Source organism: Seriola aureovittata, chromosome 8 (assembly GCF_021018895.1).
Source record: "Seriola aureovittata isolate HTS-2021-v1 ecotype China chromosome 8, ASM2101889v1, whole genome shotgun sequence".
Classification (NCBI taxonomy): domain Eukaryota; kingdom Metazoa; phylum Chordata; class Actinopteri; order Carangiformes; family Carangidae; genus Seriola; species Seriola aureovittata.
Genome location: NC_079371.1, coordinates 8,079,243 through 8,098,076, shown reverse-complemented (window position 1 = coordinate 8,098,076; position 18,834 = coordinate 8,079,243). Strand labels below are relative to the sequence as shown.

Here is an 18,834-nt window from a genome sequence, read left to right as displayed (position 1 = left end):
AATAACTCAAGAAAGGAAAAATACATAAATAAATCATTTTGGCAAGATAATTCTTTGATCTTGATCACACGATTCATCCTATTGTATGGTATCAGGCGCTAACTGGTTTACACTTACATGTGAAGATGACCAAGACGGTGCGAAGCAGAAGGTCGACAGCTGTCTCCCATCTCTCTGACACACGGGCCACTACTGGTGGTATCAGGATCTCTGCTGGAACGTAGAACTGCAGGGCGAAGGTGATGAAAATACCAAAGCAGTACAGAAGCTTTACAGCCTGATAGGTCCTAGAAATAATGATAGAGGAAGAAAGAATCAGAGAAATGTAAGATAAGAAAACAGAAACAGACTTACACAGACAAAATAAAAACTGTTGTATAGTAAAGTTATAGCTCAAAAAAACATGAATCATGTTCACTGAAATGAAGATAATCAAATCCTTTAATAAAACACAAAACTAGCATCAGCACTAGGATCCATCAAAAACATATTAGAAGGTGAAGAGGAATCAATTGGTAGTCCTTGTAAACACATAATAAACACTGACTGTCTGCTGCTCACTTTTTTCAAATACAGATACTGGTAATTACAGTCTTTCAGTTTTCAACCTCATTAAACAGCCTATTTGTTTCGCCAATTAGTGACATCAGTCCAGGCACTGGAGGCATTTCAAAAGACGCTGGTTTCCTGCAGCTGTGACGATAGTAACAAGTAATGAGCAAACAAATCTAATCGAGCATTTGGTTTTACTAACTTTATTATCTCTAAAAAAGAAAATGAGCACACAGAAGGAATAAAATGAGGACACACCATGTCCAAGCTTTTTCATCACAGGGATGAAAATGAACGGTGTTAATAACAGCTGCTGGGAACCAGACCAGACGACACACCACAAATTTGTCTAAGAAGTCAGTTTGCTCTGTGGATGTAAGTGAAGATTATTCCGAACGTATTTTCTGTGTGCACTTCCTGGAGATGTATTATAAGCTCCCATTGATTGAAGATGTTTCTATATCAATAGTATAATGATACACTAAGATTTTACAGACTCGGACTCGACTTGCTCAGAGTCCTGGGGCAAAAGTGACCAGCTGGGCCCCTGTAAACCCCCCCCCCCCCTCCTCATACTCCCTGTGCAGTACGTTTGGTGTTTCTTTGCTCAGATACGACCTATTCCCAGGTTTGCTGTGTGATCATTTGTTCAATCGAAAACCTGTTAAAAGAGGTTAAATTAGCTGATAGAATCATCTTTTGTGGGCGAACTGACTGACTTTTTAGTAGTAAGTTCTTGGAATACTGTCCTACTGTCTTGTATGGAGCTGGAGGGAGTATCTACTTTTTCTGCAGCCCACCACCAGATGGCATCATAGGAGCACGCTCCTCCAAAAATTCACCTGTATTGTTGTTGATGTGACATTAATGTTTGTTGAGCAATGGTTGCAGCTACAAACTATATAATTTTTCACATATAATGATATAGTCTGACTAACAGTGATTAAAAAAAAACATGTTTGTGTTTGTATGTACATGGAACCAACATCCAACAGGTAAAGTAAAGAGAGTGGTGAGACAAAAACTCTTGTAACTTCATCAATAGTATCTGCATCTGTGTGTCAGGAAAATCTACGACTGTGGGACAGTACACAGACACCGTGTGTATGTGCCAACAGTGCAGACAACCAGCGTAGACTAAAAAGAAGCAGGTGTTTCTGGACTGTATCTGCACCTTTTTCAAACTGAAGATTAGGCCTCAAATTACTGGCTATGAAAGTTTAAAAGCTTTCTGTTTTGCCTGTTGAAACAAAGATAAACATACATAGAAAAGAGCAGCATACTATCTAACATCAAGTCAAGGTACTCAACAGCTGCAAATCAGCACCAACATCTATGTGTAGTCTGGTGAATGTTGATGTTTTCTTACCAGCAGTTTGGCAGGTTGAGAGTGATGCTCCCTCCTATCTGCTCTCCAAAGCACATGTATCCTATGGTGCCGAGGCTGATGTAGAGGAAGGTGACGATGCCCATCCCCATATACAGAACCAGAGTGAAGCTCTGAGGCCTCTGCATCTTGTTCTCCAGGGGAAGAACCTACCGACCCACAGAGACAAAGACACAACCAGACTGTTAACAGGACAACGGGCCGAAATGATTCAATGACATTTGAACTACATTAGAGGTAACAGTCTGAAGGAGTGAAACAAGCCTTCACAGTGTTCCTGTGAGTTTTCCATTTTAAAATGTCACTTCCTCTCAGCCTGTGATGTCTTGATTTGGGCTGATGGATGTTATAATGAAAGCTAAATTTGTTTTGACATTTCAGAAAAAGACTGAGGCTCTCTTGCGCTGCACTCAACATTTTGAAAAGTGTAATTTTCTCTCCAGTACACAGGGCGGTAATAATTGAATACCAATGAAGAGATTGCTTTTGCCTACATAATATGACTGCTTCACATATTAGCCGAGGGTGAAAACCATCATTTAATAGGTAAGGTTTACTCTCCTGTAAGGTCTGACTTCATTCCCTACATCAAAGCTTAAAGTTCCACCCTGATGTAAGTGATATGAACACATGGATTCTCATATGGAGCAAAAAAACCATAAATTAAACATGATAAAGCCAATAGAAATTCATACTTTGTTGATTTTAGATGACTTTCCATTCTTAACTGCCAAAAGAACCATGAGATATCATGCTGAATATCTGCAACCGGCATAAACATGCCATCTGCACCTGAATATTTCATCTGGATTAGGACAAACACCTGACTCATATTGTTAACAGACCTCCATTAGGTGTAAATGACATCTCTGCAGTTTGGCCACATTCTTAAGAAAAAAACATCTGCTCAAGTTTAAAGGTCACCTAACTGTGTGTGTTGCTGCTGTCCGAAGCTGCCTGGCAAAAAGCTAAAAGATGTGTTCCTCAGTAAAGGAAAAATAAGTAGGAACCCTACAGGAGCATCCCCTCTCCTAACCCTCTAAGATCCAGGTTCAGGTTCTTGGTTCATTTTTAAAGATGCAGATTCTATGCATTCATTTTTGTCTTTGTTTAGCAAAGACAAAAACATTTAACCGTTCTTAAAACAGTAGATGTCCTTTTTTCAGCACAAACTGAAATATAAGGACCTCTCAGTTTAACACGGTATAAAGCTGACAAAATGCAAAAAAATTATAAAACTATTTCAATATTTATGCACACAAATACAGCAAAAAAATGTAAGAAATATAACTGTAATAAATTTTATTTACATGTAAAGTAGGGCTGTACGATATGCAAAATAATTAAAAAATATTGCAATAATTTTGGCAGATATTGCAATTGTGACATGCAATTTCAGAGGGAATGGTTGCTCTTGCATTTCACTTTCACTGAAAAAATGATGAAGATGTGATTTTTGTTGAGTCTTGTATCAAACAAACATGTTCTTTACATCTGGAGAATATGATTTGTAGGCCAGGGCGTCTCTGCAACAATTTGGATATGGCACTTGGCCATATTGTGATTTCGATTATATTTCGATCAATTGTGCAGCCCTAATGTAAAGTGGTTTTATTCTATTTGATGTTGATCACTGATACTATTCATGATTTACCATTTTAAGAGCTTCTCTCAAAAGGATGGTTTATGGCCTACTGCCATAAATGATATATTGTGTGAAAGCTCTACGTCTATACTCTCTCAGTGTGTCCCTACATGATATAGAAATATATTAGTGTATTTTCTGATGAAGAGACAGTGTCCACTGCATGTTTGTTGTTAAGTACACCAACTCTTCCGACACAATTTGCATGATTAAAATTCAGTCCCCTGACTAGGTGTCATAATCCAGATAATGTATGCAGTTACATATTTCATGTTAATACCAGCTGTAAATGGATGTTAACTGTGTAGATGTTAATGTGTTTGACCCCTGATTTTAGCAGCTTCACCGAGTTATCATCAGTTGGTCACGTACCACTCCAATCCCTTCGAAGGCAAAGATGGCCGTCCCAAAGAAGAGAGGGTAGTCTTTAGCTCTGCCCACTTTTGGTAGGTTGAAGGGGTATGTGATGTTCTGCAGGGAAAATGGAGAAAACATAATATAAGCATTGATATTCTGTAAAATATCCCATCTTCTTATTTGATATTTCAATCCAAAGCTTTGTTGAATGCTCTCTTCTGACTGGCTGGTTTGTACAAGGGTTCCAAACCTAATCATCACTCCTGCAAACAAGAGATCCTCTCTATGGATACTAAGTATTCACGTTAAGTAGCAACAGCATTGTGCCAAGAGAACACCTCTCCTTGGTCCTGTTGGACTCATCTGTTGCCCAATGTTTGCAAATTACATTAGCTTGTAATAGAATCAGTCAACATGATTAGGGCCTTTGATAAGTAGTTGTGGAATAATAACAATAACATACAGGGATCCGCCATGATTGCAAAATAAACCCAAATGGGAGATTACAAGACAATGTGAGTTGTTGTACTCACTCTTCACTGGAAACAGTTAAACAATGACTCTGAATGAATCAGATGGGGGGACATCAGTAGAGTCTGCTGGACTTACAGCTGCTGACAATGTCTTTGCTCTTATGGGGAAACGTCCTTGTGATTTCACTTTGTATGATCATATTTTGCATTACTCTTAAAATAAAGGTCAAACTAATGAGCCAAATCCGTAAAATGTGAAGTCATTAAAGTGAAACTGAACCAAGGATACAAGAGACACATTAATGTTATTATATATTCTGGGGTGAAATGCAGAGCTGAACCAGGGAGTCCAGACTCTTTTTGAAATATTTGGAGCCTTTATGCTCTAGTTTTCCCAAAATTCTTTGCTGGGGTGATTCATCATTCACAGAAACACCTTACAGGCCACATGTATCTCTTAGTACAGAATCTTTGTAAGGTTTCTGATGCAAGAAATTGCTTTTTTCCAAGGCAAGGCCATTTCTCAGGGACTGCTATGTATCTGTAAAGGGAAGAAGCTGCATGATGAAATACTCAGCGGTAAAACAGGTAATCTGGAGACTCTGTCACTACCAGTTGCCCTGTTATCCATAACCTCACCAGAGAGCAATCAGTAAAGTAGAAACAGAGACAGAGCATAACACGCAGAAAAAAAGTTTTAAAAGAGTTTTTTTTGGGGGGGGGGGTGGGGGGGTGTAAAACATAATAAGGAAGAAATCAAGCTATTTTGGAGAAAACTAAATTTTTCACTTGTGAATGTGAGTTTGTAAAGGGTGTGTTGACGTGCATGATAAAGACACAAAGGGGAAAGTCTTGCTGTGGCAGCAGAGCAGCAAAAAGTAATAAATCAATCCTCCAATCATGTTGATGTATGCAAATCAAACAGATAATAAAACTATTTAAAGTGAAAATAAAAGTAACTAATTGAAATTAAAACATTTCAGTTGTTTTAAGGTATAAGTGATGCTGCCACTGCCAACAGCAGTTCAAAGTTTTATTTGTCACATGCCAAGGCGCAATGTACAGTAAGCAAATCAGTGAAATGAGGGTTGACTCGGCAGCAGGGCAGAAGATCTCACAATTTTATCTTAGTGATATCGGATATTATTGATATCACTCTTTAGTGTGAACTCTTACTGCTAATGCAAAATGAACATTTCATACTTCTGCTGCTTCACATTAAAAGCCTTTAACTGGTGAAACATGGGGTGGCTTTTATTGTGAATCAATCATATACCAATATATACCATGCCCTCTAAATGAGTCAGTGTGACAAAAGGTGGAGTTGCACAGAGACGATGATGGTGAGAAACTAGTGATAAATGTGGTATTTACCGTGAGGGAGTAGAAGTAGATGAGGATCAAGCTGGCGGTCATGACCAGGTTAGCCACCAGAGACAGAGGAGCAAGGTATTTCAGGTTGGGTGTGAAAACCAACAAGATGATGGCGGGCAGGAAGCAGAGCATGTAGAGACGGGAGTCGAAGCTCGGCACCAGGGTCTGTGTCTGGTTGGTGTGGTTCATTTGGCAGCTGAAGGTGGTGGCATTGGCTGCCTCTACCACCTGGTAAAGGCAGAAAAGAGAAGGGGAGAACATTTCTTTTTAGCTCTTGTGTGCATTAGTCTCAAATTGTTGTTTTCTGTCCAGATTTGTTCTGTTTTATTAGCAGCGTGTCAGTCATCTGTGTCATAATTATTATTATTATTATTTATCTGTTTATTGTATCTTAATTAAATTTTCTCTGTGTATGCTGGTAAACTTTTATCCGTATTCTTCTGCAATTTGTTATTATTGTTTGTATTATTTATCTATCTATGTAGATTTTGGAGTTAGGAGGATAATGGTTGTTCAAAAGTTAAAAAAGAAATGTTTATATCTCTGTTTTAACAGACTGCTTGATACAAATGTATTTTTTTTTTTAAAAACCCTCAATATTCAGTATTGGATTCTGCTTGATATGGTTGATGTGTCAGCTGAGGTAAGAGCACCACAGCAGACAGACACCACCATCTAGTGGTAAGAAACTATGCTACACAAATTATTTAAGCTATTTCACTAGCCAGAATCCAGGGATCGAACGATAAACAATGCAGAAAGAGTTCAATTATTTTTAATGAGATACTTGGCATTACGTAAACACACAAAGTGCAAACTACACTTTTCTGTACTGTTCTCTGCTTTAACAATGGATTAAAAACCAGGTGTGAAAAGTTCCCTAAAAGCCCTTCAGTCAGTGTAACTTTCTATATCTTCAACCACAACAAGGGGTCAGTTGGTGGTACATAGGTCAGGGGTCAAAGGTCACAGTAATCATAGACAAAGCAAACATTCCTGTGACCTGTCAACAACCATGGATGATAGAGAACTGTGTGACTAGACCAAAAAGTAGAAGAGAGGACTTGAATGATAATATTCTGATCTTGCACAACTTAATCTTAACAATCAAGCATGTTTCATGGTGTTTTGTTGTTTCAATATTTTGTTTTTTAATCACATAAAAATATGTTTTGGTGCCTAAAATTTAAGACAATAAAAATAAAGATACTTTAAAAATATTATGAAGCAGAAATGTGACCATCTCGATGTTTTCCTATGTATGAGAAAGTGAAATTGTTCTAAAGTTCCTACAAATCCTGTAAAGCTGCATCTCAGTTTGTTTCTATTTCAACCACATGTACAGGAAATTATTTTGTAGCTTTATGGGTGCACGCTGTGAGATTTAAAACAACTGTTAGATGTGGACTGGGGTTATTTTAATTCTCTCTGTTGATGCTGGTGCATGTAAATCCTTCCTCCCTGATGTTATGGAAATCACTGTTATCCCTCCACTGCTAGTGACCTACTTCTTTGTATCTAGTGTGGTATGTGTAAACTTTGGACACATTGAAACCTACTCACTCTCTCAGTGAGCACATGTACATACATGGGCAATACTCTTGCATAACTATGAAAACTGCCGTATAAACGAAAATAACCTTCATGTGACCACCCTAACTGAGGTGAGGCCACAAGTCCACAAGAAAAGTAAACAGACACCGGTTTATACACTGTCATTCATGTTCAGATTTTTAGGGCTGTGCAGGTAAAAGACACAGTAACCTGTTTGTTACTCTGACACAACAAACAGTCTCAGAAGGAGCAACATGTTTCAACACGTGTAAAACGGAGGAATCATGCGAGAGCACGTTGTTTGAATAAAGGTTCAGTTAATGCCTTTTCAGTCACATGTGGTGTGTGTGTGTGTGCGTGAGAGTGTGTGTTTGTGAGAGAGAGAGATCATGACCTGCTTGACATTGTCACTGAGGAAGACAAAGTAGACGCAGCAGAAGCCCAGCTGAGTGATGATGAGAAACAAGTTCACTGTCCGTCTGAGTGAGACAAAGAGTCATAGATGTAGAGGAGAAGAGGTCAGACAGAGGGTAAGAATCCTTTTACAGTAAATACTGAGACTGGCACAATAAGTTCATGAACCAACACACAGATAAAGCAAATGATTTTCTGCAGTATTTTGTGCCTCGAGTATATTGAGTGCCTGAAGGAATAGTTCCACGTTTTGGAGAATATGCTTTAATTAGTGAGCTTTAGCAGTCGGTAGGTGTATTTATTTTTACCTTTGGACAGACGCACGTTAGCTGCTTCCAGCCTTGGTACTAAGCTAATCTAACCTCCTGCTGGGAGGAGGTTCCTATTTACTACACAGATAAGAGAGTGTTATCAATGTCAGTGCCAAGACGTTGAACTATTCCTTTAATTTTGGTTATTTCCATGCTAAAATGTTTTTAGTTACACTTTATTTTACAAGTCTGTATTATAATTCTGAATAATTACCTGGAAATGTAAGTTTGTAATTTGGTACCACTTTTAGACATGGGATATGAAAACTCAGCATTAAAGGTATTAAAAATGTCAACTAAATACTTATTTGCTAAAATGCATACATGACCAAGTAAGTTCTCTTTTCATAATCATGCTTTAAAAACAAAAAAAATCAACACTGTGATACAGTTGTCTTACTTTCCCCATTGTGAATGCCTCCTCAGCCACGAAACGTTTTCCATCCCATACTGCACCGCTTCACCGTAGGTTAGAGACTGCCTGTTCACCCTGGATGAGAAACACATTCACATTGCTGTCATCTGTTTGAGTACAATTTTTAAGAGAACTGCAGCTGAGAAAACCTCTGAACACAGATCTTATTCTGCATTACTGTTTAGATATTAGATGCATGTTCTTAATGTCTCCTTATTCATCTTCACCATCACACTTTGCAGTCACACAGTTACAGACAACCACAAAAAGCCTAAAATTTAAATTTGCAAGTTGTAGTTGTAGTTGTAATGAACAATAAGTGAATACAAAATGGTTCATTACAGATGCTAAGAATAACAGACATAGGTTGGGGAAGAAAGAGTAAAACATCTAATGAAGTGTAGAGGTGGAACATTTTTTTTTCTTCCATGCGTGGATGGATAACTGCATATTTTGAAGTTATAGTCCTTAATAAATGCAACCTGCAGCTCCTGCATGTGAACAAGGGAACAGGAGGAAGTGATGATTTTGACTCTCCTGTAAAGGACCCTCAGAAAAAGCGCATGAGCATTTATTCACTGCATTTCTCAACTGATGTGTGACTTTTCTGTGTAGAATATATTCCTGACTGAGGCTCCTTGTAAGCGCTGTTCATTCATGCTCTATCTATCTTCTTAATCCTCTTTAGCGTGGCGGGCGGGGCTGGAGTATAACCCTGTCTGAACTGGGCAAAGGGCAGAAGACACCGTGGACGGGCAGGTTCACTGTCACAGGCAGCATCAACTGCAACACACACTAATGGGATTCTGATAACGAGTGTGTTAATCACCTCAGCTGTAACTCACTATGATGGATCATAAATAATTTATGGTCTCACTGGTTCAATTACATAATCTAAGGGTTTGAAATTGGACTGGTGACAAAGCTTACTGCAGCACCACCTCTAATTGGTGGAGCTGATGACAGATCACAGTTACATTACGTCTTGTCGGTGGAGCTGATGACAGCCTCAGTGGGTGAACTGCAGAACTCCGTGCCCATATGCCACTGATTACACAGCAGAAAAGGGTGGAGACACGCTAAAATAGAGTGTAACTTGTCAGCCAGCTACAACAAACAAGTCACTGTTGGCACAGTGGACAGCTATGTAAACTAATGACAAACGAATTCAGAGCAGAGGCTGTGGTTTTACAGCACATACAGAGTTAGATTATTCAGCAGAAACAAGCCACAGTGGACCTGCTGTGAGGAAACAGAAGTAGTGAAAAAAAAAAAGATTATTACAGGGCTGGATTTTAGAAACAAACATTTTCAGCTGCATCTACAGGGAAAGACAAAATAATGTAAAGCCTCATGGATAAGGAATTTAAATGGAACCCAATTTATTTTGACCTGTCAAATGTCTGTGTAGCTTAGTAATAAAAAAAAAAAATCCAATATTTCCCAAAAACAAATCTTCTGCCCCCAGAGAAGAGGAGTGAACTTTTTCATTAAGAGGCAGGTTTAGGGTTTGGTGATTTGACATTATACAGAGATTTTTCTGTATCGTTTATCCAGTGGTAACTACCCTTTTATTATCTGTTGATCAGCGATGAAAAATATGTACTTGAGTATTTTCCATTTTAAACTACTTTATACTTCTGCTCCACCACATTTCAGAAGGTTCATTTTACCCCCCCATCACTTTATGAGAAAGAGACAATGTTAAGAAAAAACATTCCTTCCTTAAAAGGCAGCAAGACAAATACTGCATTGCATTGTGGTCTATTAGTGTGCATGATGAGTACATGAAGTCCTTTGCTTTGCGAGAAGGTGCTGACATCAAACCTCAGTGTTTACGATCGAACTTTCAGAGCTGAAATCCTTTCTGTTATTCAACTCCACTTTATCAGCTGGAAGTAGGTTAACATGAACGAGACAGATATGCAGTGTTAAGACTTTCTGAGGTGTGCTACTTACTTTACACTGAGGTGGTGGGAACAGCTGACCAGCAACCTCATACAGTGGACTGCGATGATACCCATAACCAGCAGACTGACTGGTCCAAGCTAGACAGAGAAAGACAAAGGGAGGGAGGGAAAGCCGAGTGAACATGAAATTGTCCTGTGAGTTGAAATAAATTATGTCAAGTATCATTATATGTCCGAATGAGTACATTAATTAGTGATTTACTAATATGGCCTGAGAGGCTGCTATCTAGATCTAAAATAATTAGTTGATTGGTCGATGAAAAAAACTGAATCGCCAACTATTTTCACAAATGACTAATCATTCAAATCATTTTTCAGGAATAATAATAGTCCGAGGTTCAAAAAAATGAGGATTTGCTGGATGTCTTGGTCTTACATTATGAATAATTGAATATTTTGGGGTTTTGGATTATTCTAACATGTTTTTAATGGTTTTTATACCAAATGACTAATTGATTAATTGAGTAAATAATTGGCAGATTAGTCGATAATTGTAAATAACTTAACTGTAGCCATACTGCTGTCTATATTCAATATTCTGTTCTTGCCTCTGCCATTGTTGTTATTATTGTAATTGTACTGTATTGTAGTGTTATTACTGTAAAGGAGGTGTGAGGATGTTAATAGTCTTAAACACTTGTTCCATGAACATGTTCCTGTAATTTCACTTTTTGTTAAACTTTTCTTGAGAATCAACATGATGAGTGTTGTAAAGTTATAATTTTATGATGTTAGGTTTATCACGTTCTTTTTTTAGCAAGGCTTTAACTTTGTCAAGAACACTTTCATAAATATCAGCTTAGTAGGCAGAACAAAAAAGGGTACAAAGGTACAACATACTGGCTTTTGTTGTTTTATTTTAGGACACCATGAGAATATGTTCTATCCTGTGAGCCCATCTCACTGCTTTGACCACAGTGTTTCACTTTGGTGCAACATACAAAGGGAAATAACTAATATCCCCTGATGGTACTCCCTCGCTGTACATATTCTACATCAAATTCAAACTTAAGCAAAGGCCTGACCACGTCTGTATCATGTCATATATATCTGGCACGACTGGTGACCAGACCTGCTGAGTGACCTGCTGTGATAAGCTGATAAACTCTCTGTGTACTTACCACCAGACCTGCATTCTTGACAGCTAGAGGCAGACCCAGCAGCCCTGTACCAATGTTCCCCTTCAACAGGTGGATAAGAGTCTGACAAAAACTGGGGGAGGAAAAAAACATTTACATCTGGCACTGATGTTACTGTGCATTGGCTATTAACTGCATATTAGATTTATAACACTTACGATGTTCCTGTCCGCCCTCCAATCCTCTCATAGTGACGTTGGGGTCTGGATGGTCCAGGAGGAGAGGGGCACAGAGCATCCATTTCTGATGGATTCTGGTCAGAAAACAAAGAACCTACAAGGAGAAGAATGAAAAAATGCCACAAATTACACACTTTACAGGGACTTCACAAAGGTAACGAATTATTCAAGAACCTATGCATTTGACAGACTTGGTGTGATTACAGCAGACAAAATTGGTAATATGGAAAACAACATTAGACTGAGATTTTTAATCTCTGTCACTTTCTGATTTAAAAAAGTCTGATTTAACACTACAAACAACAGTTTGCAGGATATACAGCTAAGTAGCTGCTCAACTGCAGCACATTAAACAGTATCTCAACATCCGGTTGTGGTTAGATGCTGCTGTGCTCCTTACTCTTCAGTTTCACTATCAACATAGGGTCTGTCACATGACATGTAGCTACAGTGCAAGTTTGTCTATTTTGTGTCCCTCCACCTACTTGTTCCTTACTGGCAATTATTGTCTACATTTCACTAATGCCTCCATTTATTTCATAACAGGAGAAAAACAGAAATAATGCATCTACAAGTAATTTAGATATCCTGCAGCAAAACCAAATTACATATGAACTGAGGAATAATTATTATATTCCTAATTAATATAATTATGATCAAATAATTATTTTTTGGCCACCATATTATCCCCTTATAAGGTTTCTATGACAAACTTGTTAGCAAACAGTTGCCTATTTACAAATGCAACAGATCCACAGTAGCATTATTATTCATTTGGAGTCATGTTTGTATCTAAGTCACTCTAAGTATCTAAGTAGATACAGAGCATTGCAGCTTTGCCAGGGCTGCTGCCGATAACTGGCAATGTGACAAAGCACCACCTGAGGAACCTGCATGTTTTGGAACAACAAGTGGTACCGATCTGTTAAAATTTGTCACTTTTGCAGATGATACAAATTTATTTTGCTCTGGGAGAAATTTAAAGGAACTTTTGCATGTTGTTGAAAGGGAGCTGAAAATTCTCAAAACTTGGTTTGATGGAAATAAATTGTCAATTAATATTAAGAAAACTAAATTTATGGTTTTTGGAAATCAAAAACAAATTGACAGGGATACTGAACTAAAAATCTGTGACGTTGAAATTGAAAGAGTTTTTCAGACATAATTCCTTAGGGTACACTTATATTTCCCTATATAAGTTATTGTGCAGAAGTGTGGGGGTAAACCTTAAAACAACAATTGATTCAATAGTCTTATTACAAAAACAAGCCATACATATTATTAATATGGCTGGTTACTATGATCACACAAAACCATTGTTTCTAAATTCTCATGATTTAGTATATTATCAAACAATGCAAATAATGTTCAGACCGAGATCAAAGTCACTCCCAGACTGTGTACAAAGGTCTTTTTTCAATACAGGAGATCAAATATGATCTGTGTGATGATATGTGTTCGTAAGTTTACTGTACAAAAAGCTAAAAAGGGATTAAAAGGAAATGTGTTTCTATTGTTGGGGTTAAATTAGTTAGTGTGTGAACAATTTTATTTTCTTTTTGGGCGGTGGATTAATTGATAAGGATGTAAACAGGCAAATATAAGCATTTTGCTTCAGCCGGAACCTGTTCAGTCACTACTTAATACATATGCCGCTGACTTTGTTTTTTTGTGTTTTAGTTTTTTTCTGTCTATGTTGTTTATATTTACTGTTATGTGTTATTATGTGTGATGATTGAATAAAAATTACTACTACTCAAACTTAATCTAAAATCTTTTCACAGGCCCTGGAAACTTTTTATGGTATTACAATCACTAAAAAGAAGAGCTGTATTGAGTCTCTTCAATCTGCTATCTGCTATGCACCTGGCTCATGCCATGTAAAAAAAATCTTGTGACTTTTAAAGTCACAGTGTGCTAATTTGATGGAGATATTTCTATAAAGCTTTCTCCTGTAAACCAACTGACGGTAATCAACACATGACAACAATTATCAGTGAAATATAGTCTCTCGTGACTCTTATTACATTTTTACAAGCAGAGAGGAACTGTCTGGCGATATTTTCAATATAGGAGGGATGAAGAGCAGAGTATGTTTTGTTTTTTTTTTGCATCAGCAGGCAGAATGTCTCTTTACTATGTGAAAACTAATACTAAAGTGAAACTGAGAACATCTTTAAAACCCACAGCTTCATTCTTTAAAACCTCTCAGCTAGACACCCATTTAACATGACAATGGCCTCGATTATACCTGTCTACTAACCAACAAATACTGATGATGGTCATGTTTTTTAAGCATGAAAGTCCAAGTGAAATTACACTGCATGTTTTTTGTCTGCTACAGGATACATACTGTATCTGATGTAAATCACCCGTCCTGTGTTTCTCTGAGAAAAAAAAAAATCAGAAACCATAAGGGAGATATATATATTTTATATTTTGTGGTTTCCTGATGGAGCCCTCTTGTTTTGCATTAATTCAAATCATTCTGGTACCTGTCTATGTCCATGGAGAGCTCATTTCAATACAGCTTATCAACTGTTGCATAAAGCAGTAATGTCAGTGTTTCTATCATCGGCAGAGCAGACAGTCAAACTGAGCCAGAAGGCAGCAAATAAAACACAAGAGCCACAGACTCTGAACAACCCACATCTCCTGCTACATTCTCCCTCAGAGCTAACAAACTAGAACACACATCTTGTCCTGCACTTTAGCCTATTGAGTGCACACCTAAAACACCTTATTACATGCTAGATAGCTAAGTAGCTGGTCAGCTGCAGCACATTAAACAGCATTTAAATTTACCTGCAAATGTCACTTGATGCTGCTGTATTCCTCGCTCTTCAGCACCACTAACAGCAAATTGTTTGCACATGACACGTAGCTACAGTGCAAGTTTGTTTACTTTATCTCTTGTTCCGTACTGGCACTTTGCTAGCCTACCAGCTGCTGTCAATCAAACAGCAGCTGGCCTGCGTATAAAAAAACACATTGACTGATCAAAACTGATAACTGGACTTTAAGGTTTTTGTTTTTGAATGGGCCATTTACTGTATGAGCAAAAGGTAGAGGACAAAAGGGGTCAAACTGTCCTTTCAGCATATTTTATATTATTATTATATTACACAAAACCAAAACACGCACACATGTGTTAAAAGAAAGAAAAGCGTAAATATAATATTTACATGATTCACTTTTTAAGATCGTGGTCCAACAACTAAATGCAAATATTACATTAGCAAAAACAGTACACTTGATTTTAATACCTTCACCTCGGATGTCTACATCACTTGAGGCCATCATGTTGGGTCAGGTGGTTTTGTGGACGGATGGGTGTTCTCTCTCCCAGCCAAACGGATCTTAATGCTGGGAGATCAGGGAGTCCAGCATTGACAGCTTCCTACGACAGAAGAGACAAAAAATAATTTGGTGTAAGATTTGGCAGCAGCAGGGAAAACAAGATCACAACCTTCACGATGAAAGGAAGCTACAGTCATGGCTTGATCTTTGAATAACAGGAGGGAGTGGCTGAAATGGACAAAATAATCTATCATGACACGTGATAATATGTTGATCATGATATGATGAATTTGTTTTAAAAAAATTAAAAAAAAAAATGTAATTAAGACACTGTTTATGGTTAAAATTACCAGCTGGCAAAGTTTGACTGATACAGCAAATTCATTACTGGGCATATGATCAATCACTGGTAAAATTTTGCTTAATCTATAAAAAGTAACTGCATTTTATCTACACTTGCAGCTTTAAAGATTCCGCACAGACATGTAAAAAAAATCTCTGCTTCGAATAATAATAAAAAAGGTTATATCAACCATTTTGAAATTGCATATACTCCTTACTCATTGGATATACAAATATTTTTAGTTTCAAAAGTTTAACTTCTGGGCAAAATATGTGAAGAAAAGTCTATTCTAAGTGTGTGTGCACCTCTGTATGTTTCATGTTGAACCCTGACTGGCCATCATTCTCCAGAGAGAAGCTCAATAAGCAAAACGCATTTTTGAGTACAGACCATCCAATCAAACTCCCTCTGATGCATTATAGTCATTCTGTGATTATGAGGTGAACTTTATTGCTAGAGAAAAACAGACTTTATTGCTCGAGGTGCAATAATTCTTGTTATGATTTGCTGTTGCCCTTTTTCTCACATGTGACAGTTGAGTATTTTAAAGTTTTGTACAGTTGGTCAGACAAAACAAGCTATTTGTATACACTGTGTTCGACTCTGGGAAATTATAATAGGCATCCTTCACAATTTTCCTACATATAAAAGACAAAATAATTAATTGAATAAATAATAAGCAGATGTATCAATAATGAAAAGAATTGGTAGTTGCAGCCTGTGCCAACACCAACACACAAAATCCGATCCTCTCAAAATATTCTCTGCTGTTTCTCTGCAACGTTTTCTCCCTCAAAGCTTTGGGCTGACACACTGGTATGTTTGATGGTTTTTGAGCAAGGTACTTAACCCAACCCACCTAGTCATGATGTTATGTAAGAGCAGCATAAGAGCTGTCAGTTCAAACAGGGTGTGTGAGAACATCGCTATGACCTGCTGCTGTTTCTAATCACAGATGGATTTGTACTAAGGCTTTGCTGACCACCTGCTGATTAGATGGTTCAAAGACTACAGAGAAAGTTCATAATATACAGAAATTTTAAGGAACCAAAATTCGTATTTCCCAGCAGTCAAACATTGAGTGGCTACACTTCCTTAATCTTCACGTTGCAGCATTGCTTGTTTAGTGTATAATAGGATCAGAACAACTTCTTAAATTGGGTGTCTGTTTTCATATGAAAAATTACAACTTGGACTTCTAACTAAATAATACCCCTGCAAAAAGAATTTGGTTTTACGATTCCCCTTTGAGGCATTTATCCTGCATCTACCTTACATTAGCGCTGTAAACTATTGATTTGTGAACATTACACTGTAAAACTAAATAGGGATATATTAAAGAAGAACTACTGTCCAAATAAAGTGAATCTTGATTGCCCCTGGCAGTTCAACTTGCGGATGAGACGTTGTTCACTAGTGGTTCAGTGAGCATGCAGAAAAGACTTGTGATTTCCACAACTACAGTGTAACTGTGTGCAGGCCAAAGTCTCTCAAGTACGAGCGACTCAGCCATTTTCATGACATGTGCCATGACATGAGAGAACTAAACTAAGTACCATGGAAATGCAAATAACATGGTGTTGAATTTCTGTCATTAAGAGGTTAATTTTAGAATAACATGATTATTTCTGCCTTTTTAAATGTGAAACTGAAATTTATACTTTCTGATTCTCACACACCAGTTTTCTTGTTTTTGTTTCTTTCATTCTATAATGGAAGAAGACATGAAGTCGTTTTAGCTCAAGCAACAAAAACTACACAGGCTACTGTGGAAATAGTGTCCTTTACCTTTAAAGTTTTGAATATCAATATTAAAGCTGATAGTCGTCCCGTGTTTAGTAATCAACAAACACACAGCACCCTCCAGTTTAATCAGGGTGCGGCCAAACTAAGTCAACTGTGTTTGTCCGCCTTCCTTTGTTCTTTAAATGTTTTCAAATGCTAAATGTTGTCTTTTCATGGCAGCACACAAATATACTGCAGACCGACCAGATCAACCCGATAATCCCATTATTTTAAACTAATCTTTGGCCAGGAGACGTGTGAGTGTCTCTGTCGCCTCAATGGACGCGGTGATAAGGCAAACAGTCGGGACAAACATCACTGATGGGATCTGGCCAGGAAACTACACCATCAAATGAGCTTATGATTAATTGTGCTGTGCTAAGAAAGCAGTTAAATAGGGCTGTCCACAAACGGGTTAGTTGCTATTTACTTCCGAGAAAGACACAATCAGAGAGGATACTGAAATAGCAAGAAAGGGCGACGGGAGCTAAAATGGGAACAGCTATACTCTAGTAATAACCTGTTACCTTTATTTCACCGCGGGTTGACGAAAACATTAAAGCTAGCTCGGCTAACGTTATGTGTGATAAAACTAGGGTTAGCCAACGTTAGCTATATGTCCCGATGCCATATTTGTGTCCGTAAACACCCACCAACACAGCTCACCACGTACACCAACCTACCTCAGGGCAACCTTGTCTTCTCTTTCCGGTCCTGGCTGGCTCTACCAGAGGCTAACTTCGCCGCAGACCTCTAATTTTCATATCGTAATCATGTCTGGTGATTGAACACAGCGCGGCGGCAACACTGCACCGATTGAAAGCCAAACAGTTCTCCGCTGCTCGGCTCTCAGCGTCAGTGAGCCAGCGGGGTGGTCACGTGACCGGACCAGTCGAGGACGTAGTGTAGTCGTGGTCAGGCTCTGGTCTTAGTGTTCGACGTCTTGTTGCCATGGAGACGGTTTGTAACTGTCAGCGTTAACGTTAGAATGTTTAAAACTCGAAACTGATGTGTTTCAGCTCTATTTCCCCTTTTGAACCCTCTTAATCTTGTAAGGAACAGAGATGGTCATACTACGTATGGAGATTTATGTGAAATACTACTACTGTCAACTACTCATTTAAAAAATATAGCTAAAGGAGAAATGGAATTGCCTTTATCTCTTGGATTCAGTCATGAGACCACTATCTATTGAAGTTATCAATCTAAATAACAAGAAGTTCACTAATATGCTTATTATCACCCTTATCAGCATGGCTGGATTAACCTCTTATGCCCTCTTTGCCCCTGAGGGTCAAATATTTGTTGTTGGACCCTGTTGACGTCCGTTGTAAGTTTCATTATTTCCCAGACACTCAGAAGGCAATTTTTTTTGTCTTCCCTTTATTCTATCTTTAATACTGCTCAACATGAATGTAAGATGAAAATGTAGTTTGTATGCCTTAAAAATCTGTAAAAGTGTGTACTTGAATTTTGTACAATAAGAACAATCTGAAACAATAAGAAATATAATAAGAAAAATAAAATAAAATAAATAAAAAATTTGTCCAACCTGTTAACAAAAGCACGTTTTGTTTGTGTTTCTTTGGTCGAGTCTGTTTTCCATCGGGCTTTTATTTTTGGAAATGAATGGAAG

The 18,834-nt window shown here is 37.8% G+C and overlaps 1 protein-coding gene across 2 annotated transcripts in view; it reads right to left on the bottom strand.

Moving 5' to 3' along the window:
• The window catches only part of slc36a1 (solute carrier family 36 member 1), a 41,893-nt gene extending 23,835 nt beyond the window's left edge, over window positions 1-18,058 (bottom strand). Inside the window, exons 1-11 of one of the 2 annotated variants that reach the window (XM_056382916.1) lie at window positions 17,882-18,058; window positions 15,043-15,170; window positions 11,750-11,864; window positions 11,574-11,664; window positions 10,442-10,530; window positions 8,468-8,557; window positions 7,737-7,821; window positions 5,789-6,016; window positions 3,957-4,055; window positions 1,922-2,088; window positions 118-287 (exon numbers count right to left, since the gene is read on the bottom strand). In XM_056382916.1, the coding sequence (XP_056238891.1) occupies window positions 118-287; window positions 1,922-2,088; window positions 3,957-4,055; window positions 5,789-6,016; window positions 7,737-7,821; window positions 8,468-8,557; window positions 10,442-10,530; window positions 11,574-11,664; window positions 11,750-11,864; window positions 15,043-15,073 (1,165 nt within the window). In that variant the 5' untranslated portion in view covers window positions 15,074-15,170; window positions 17,882-18,058. Of the gene's footprint in view, window positions 1-117; window positions 288-1,921; window positions 2,089-3,956; window positions 4,056-5,788; window positions 6,017-7,736; window positions 7,822-8,467; window positions 8,558-10,441; window positions 10,531-11,573; window positions 11,665-11,749; window positions 11,865-15,036; window positions 15,171-17,881 lie in introns of both variants that reach the window. The other variant, XM_056382915.1, reaches the window with a different exon arrangement.
• Window positions 18,059-18,834: the final 776 nt, after the last annotated feature.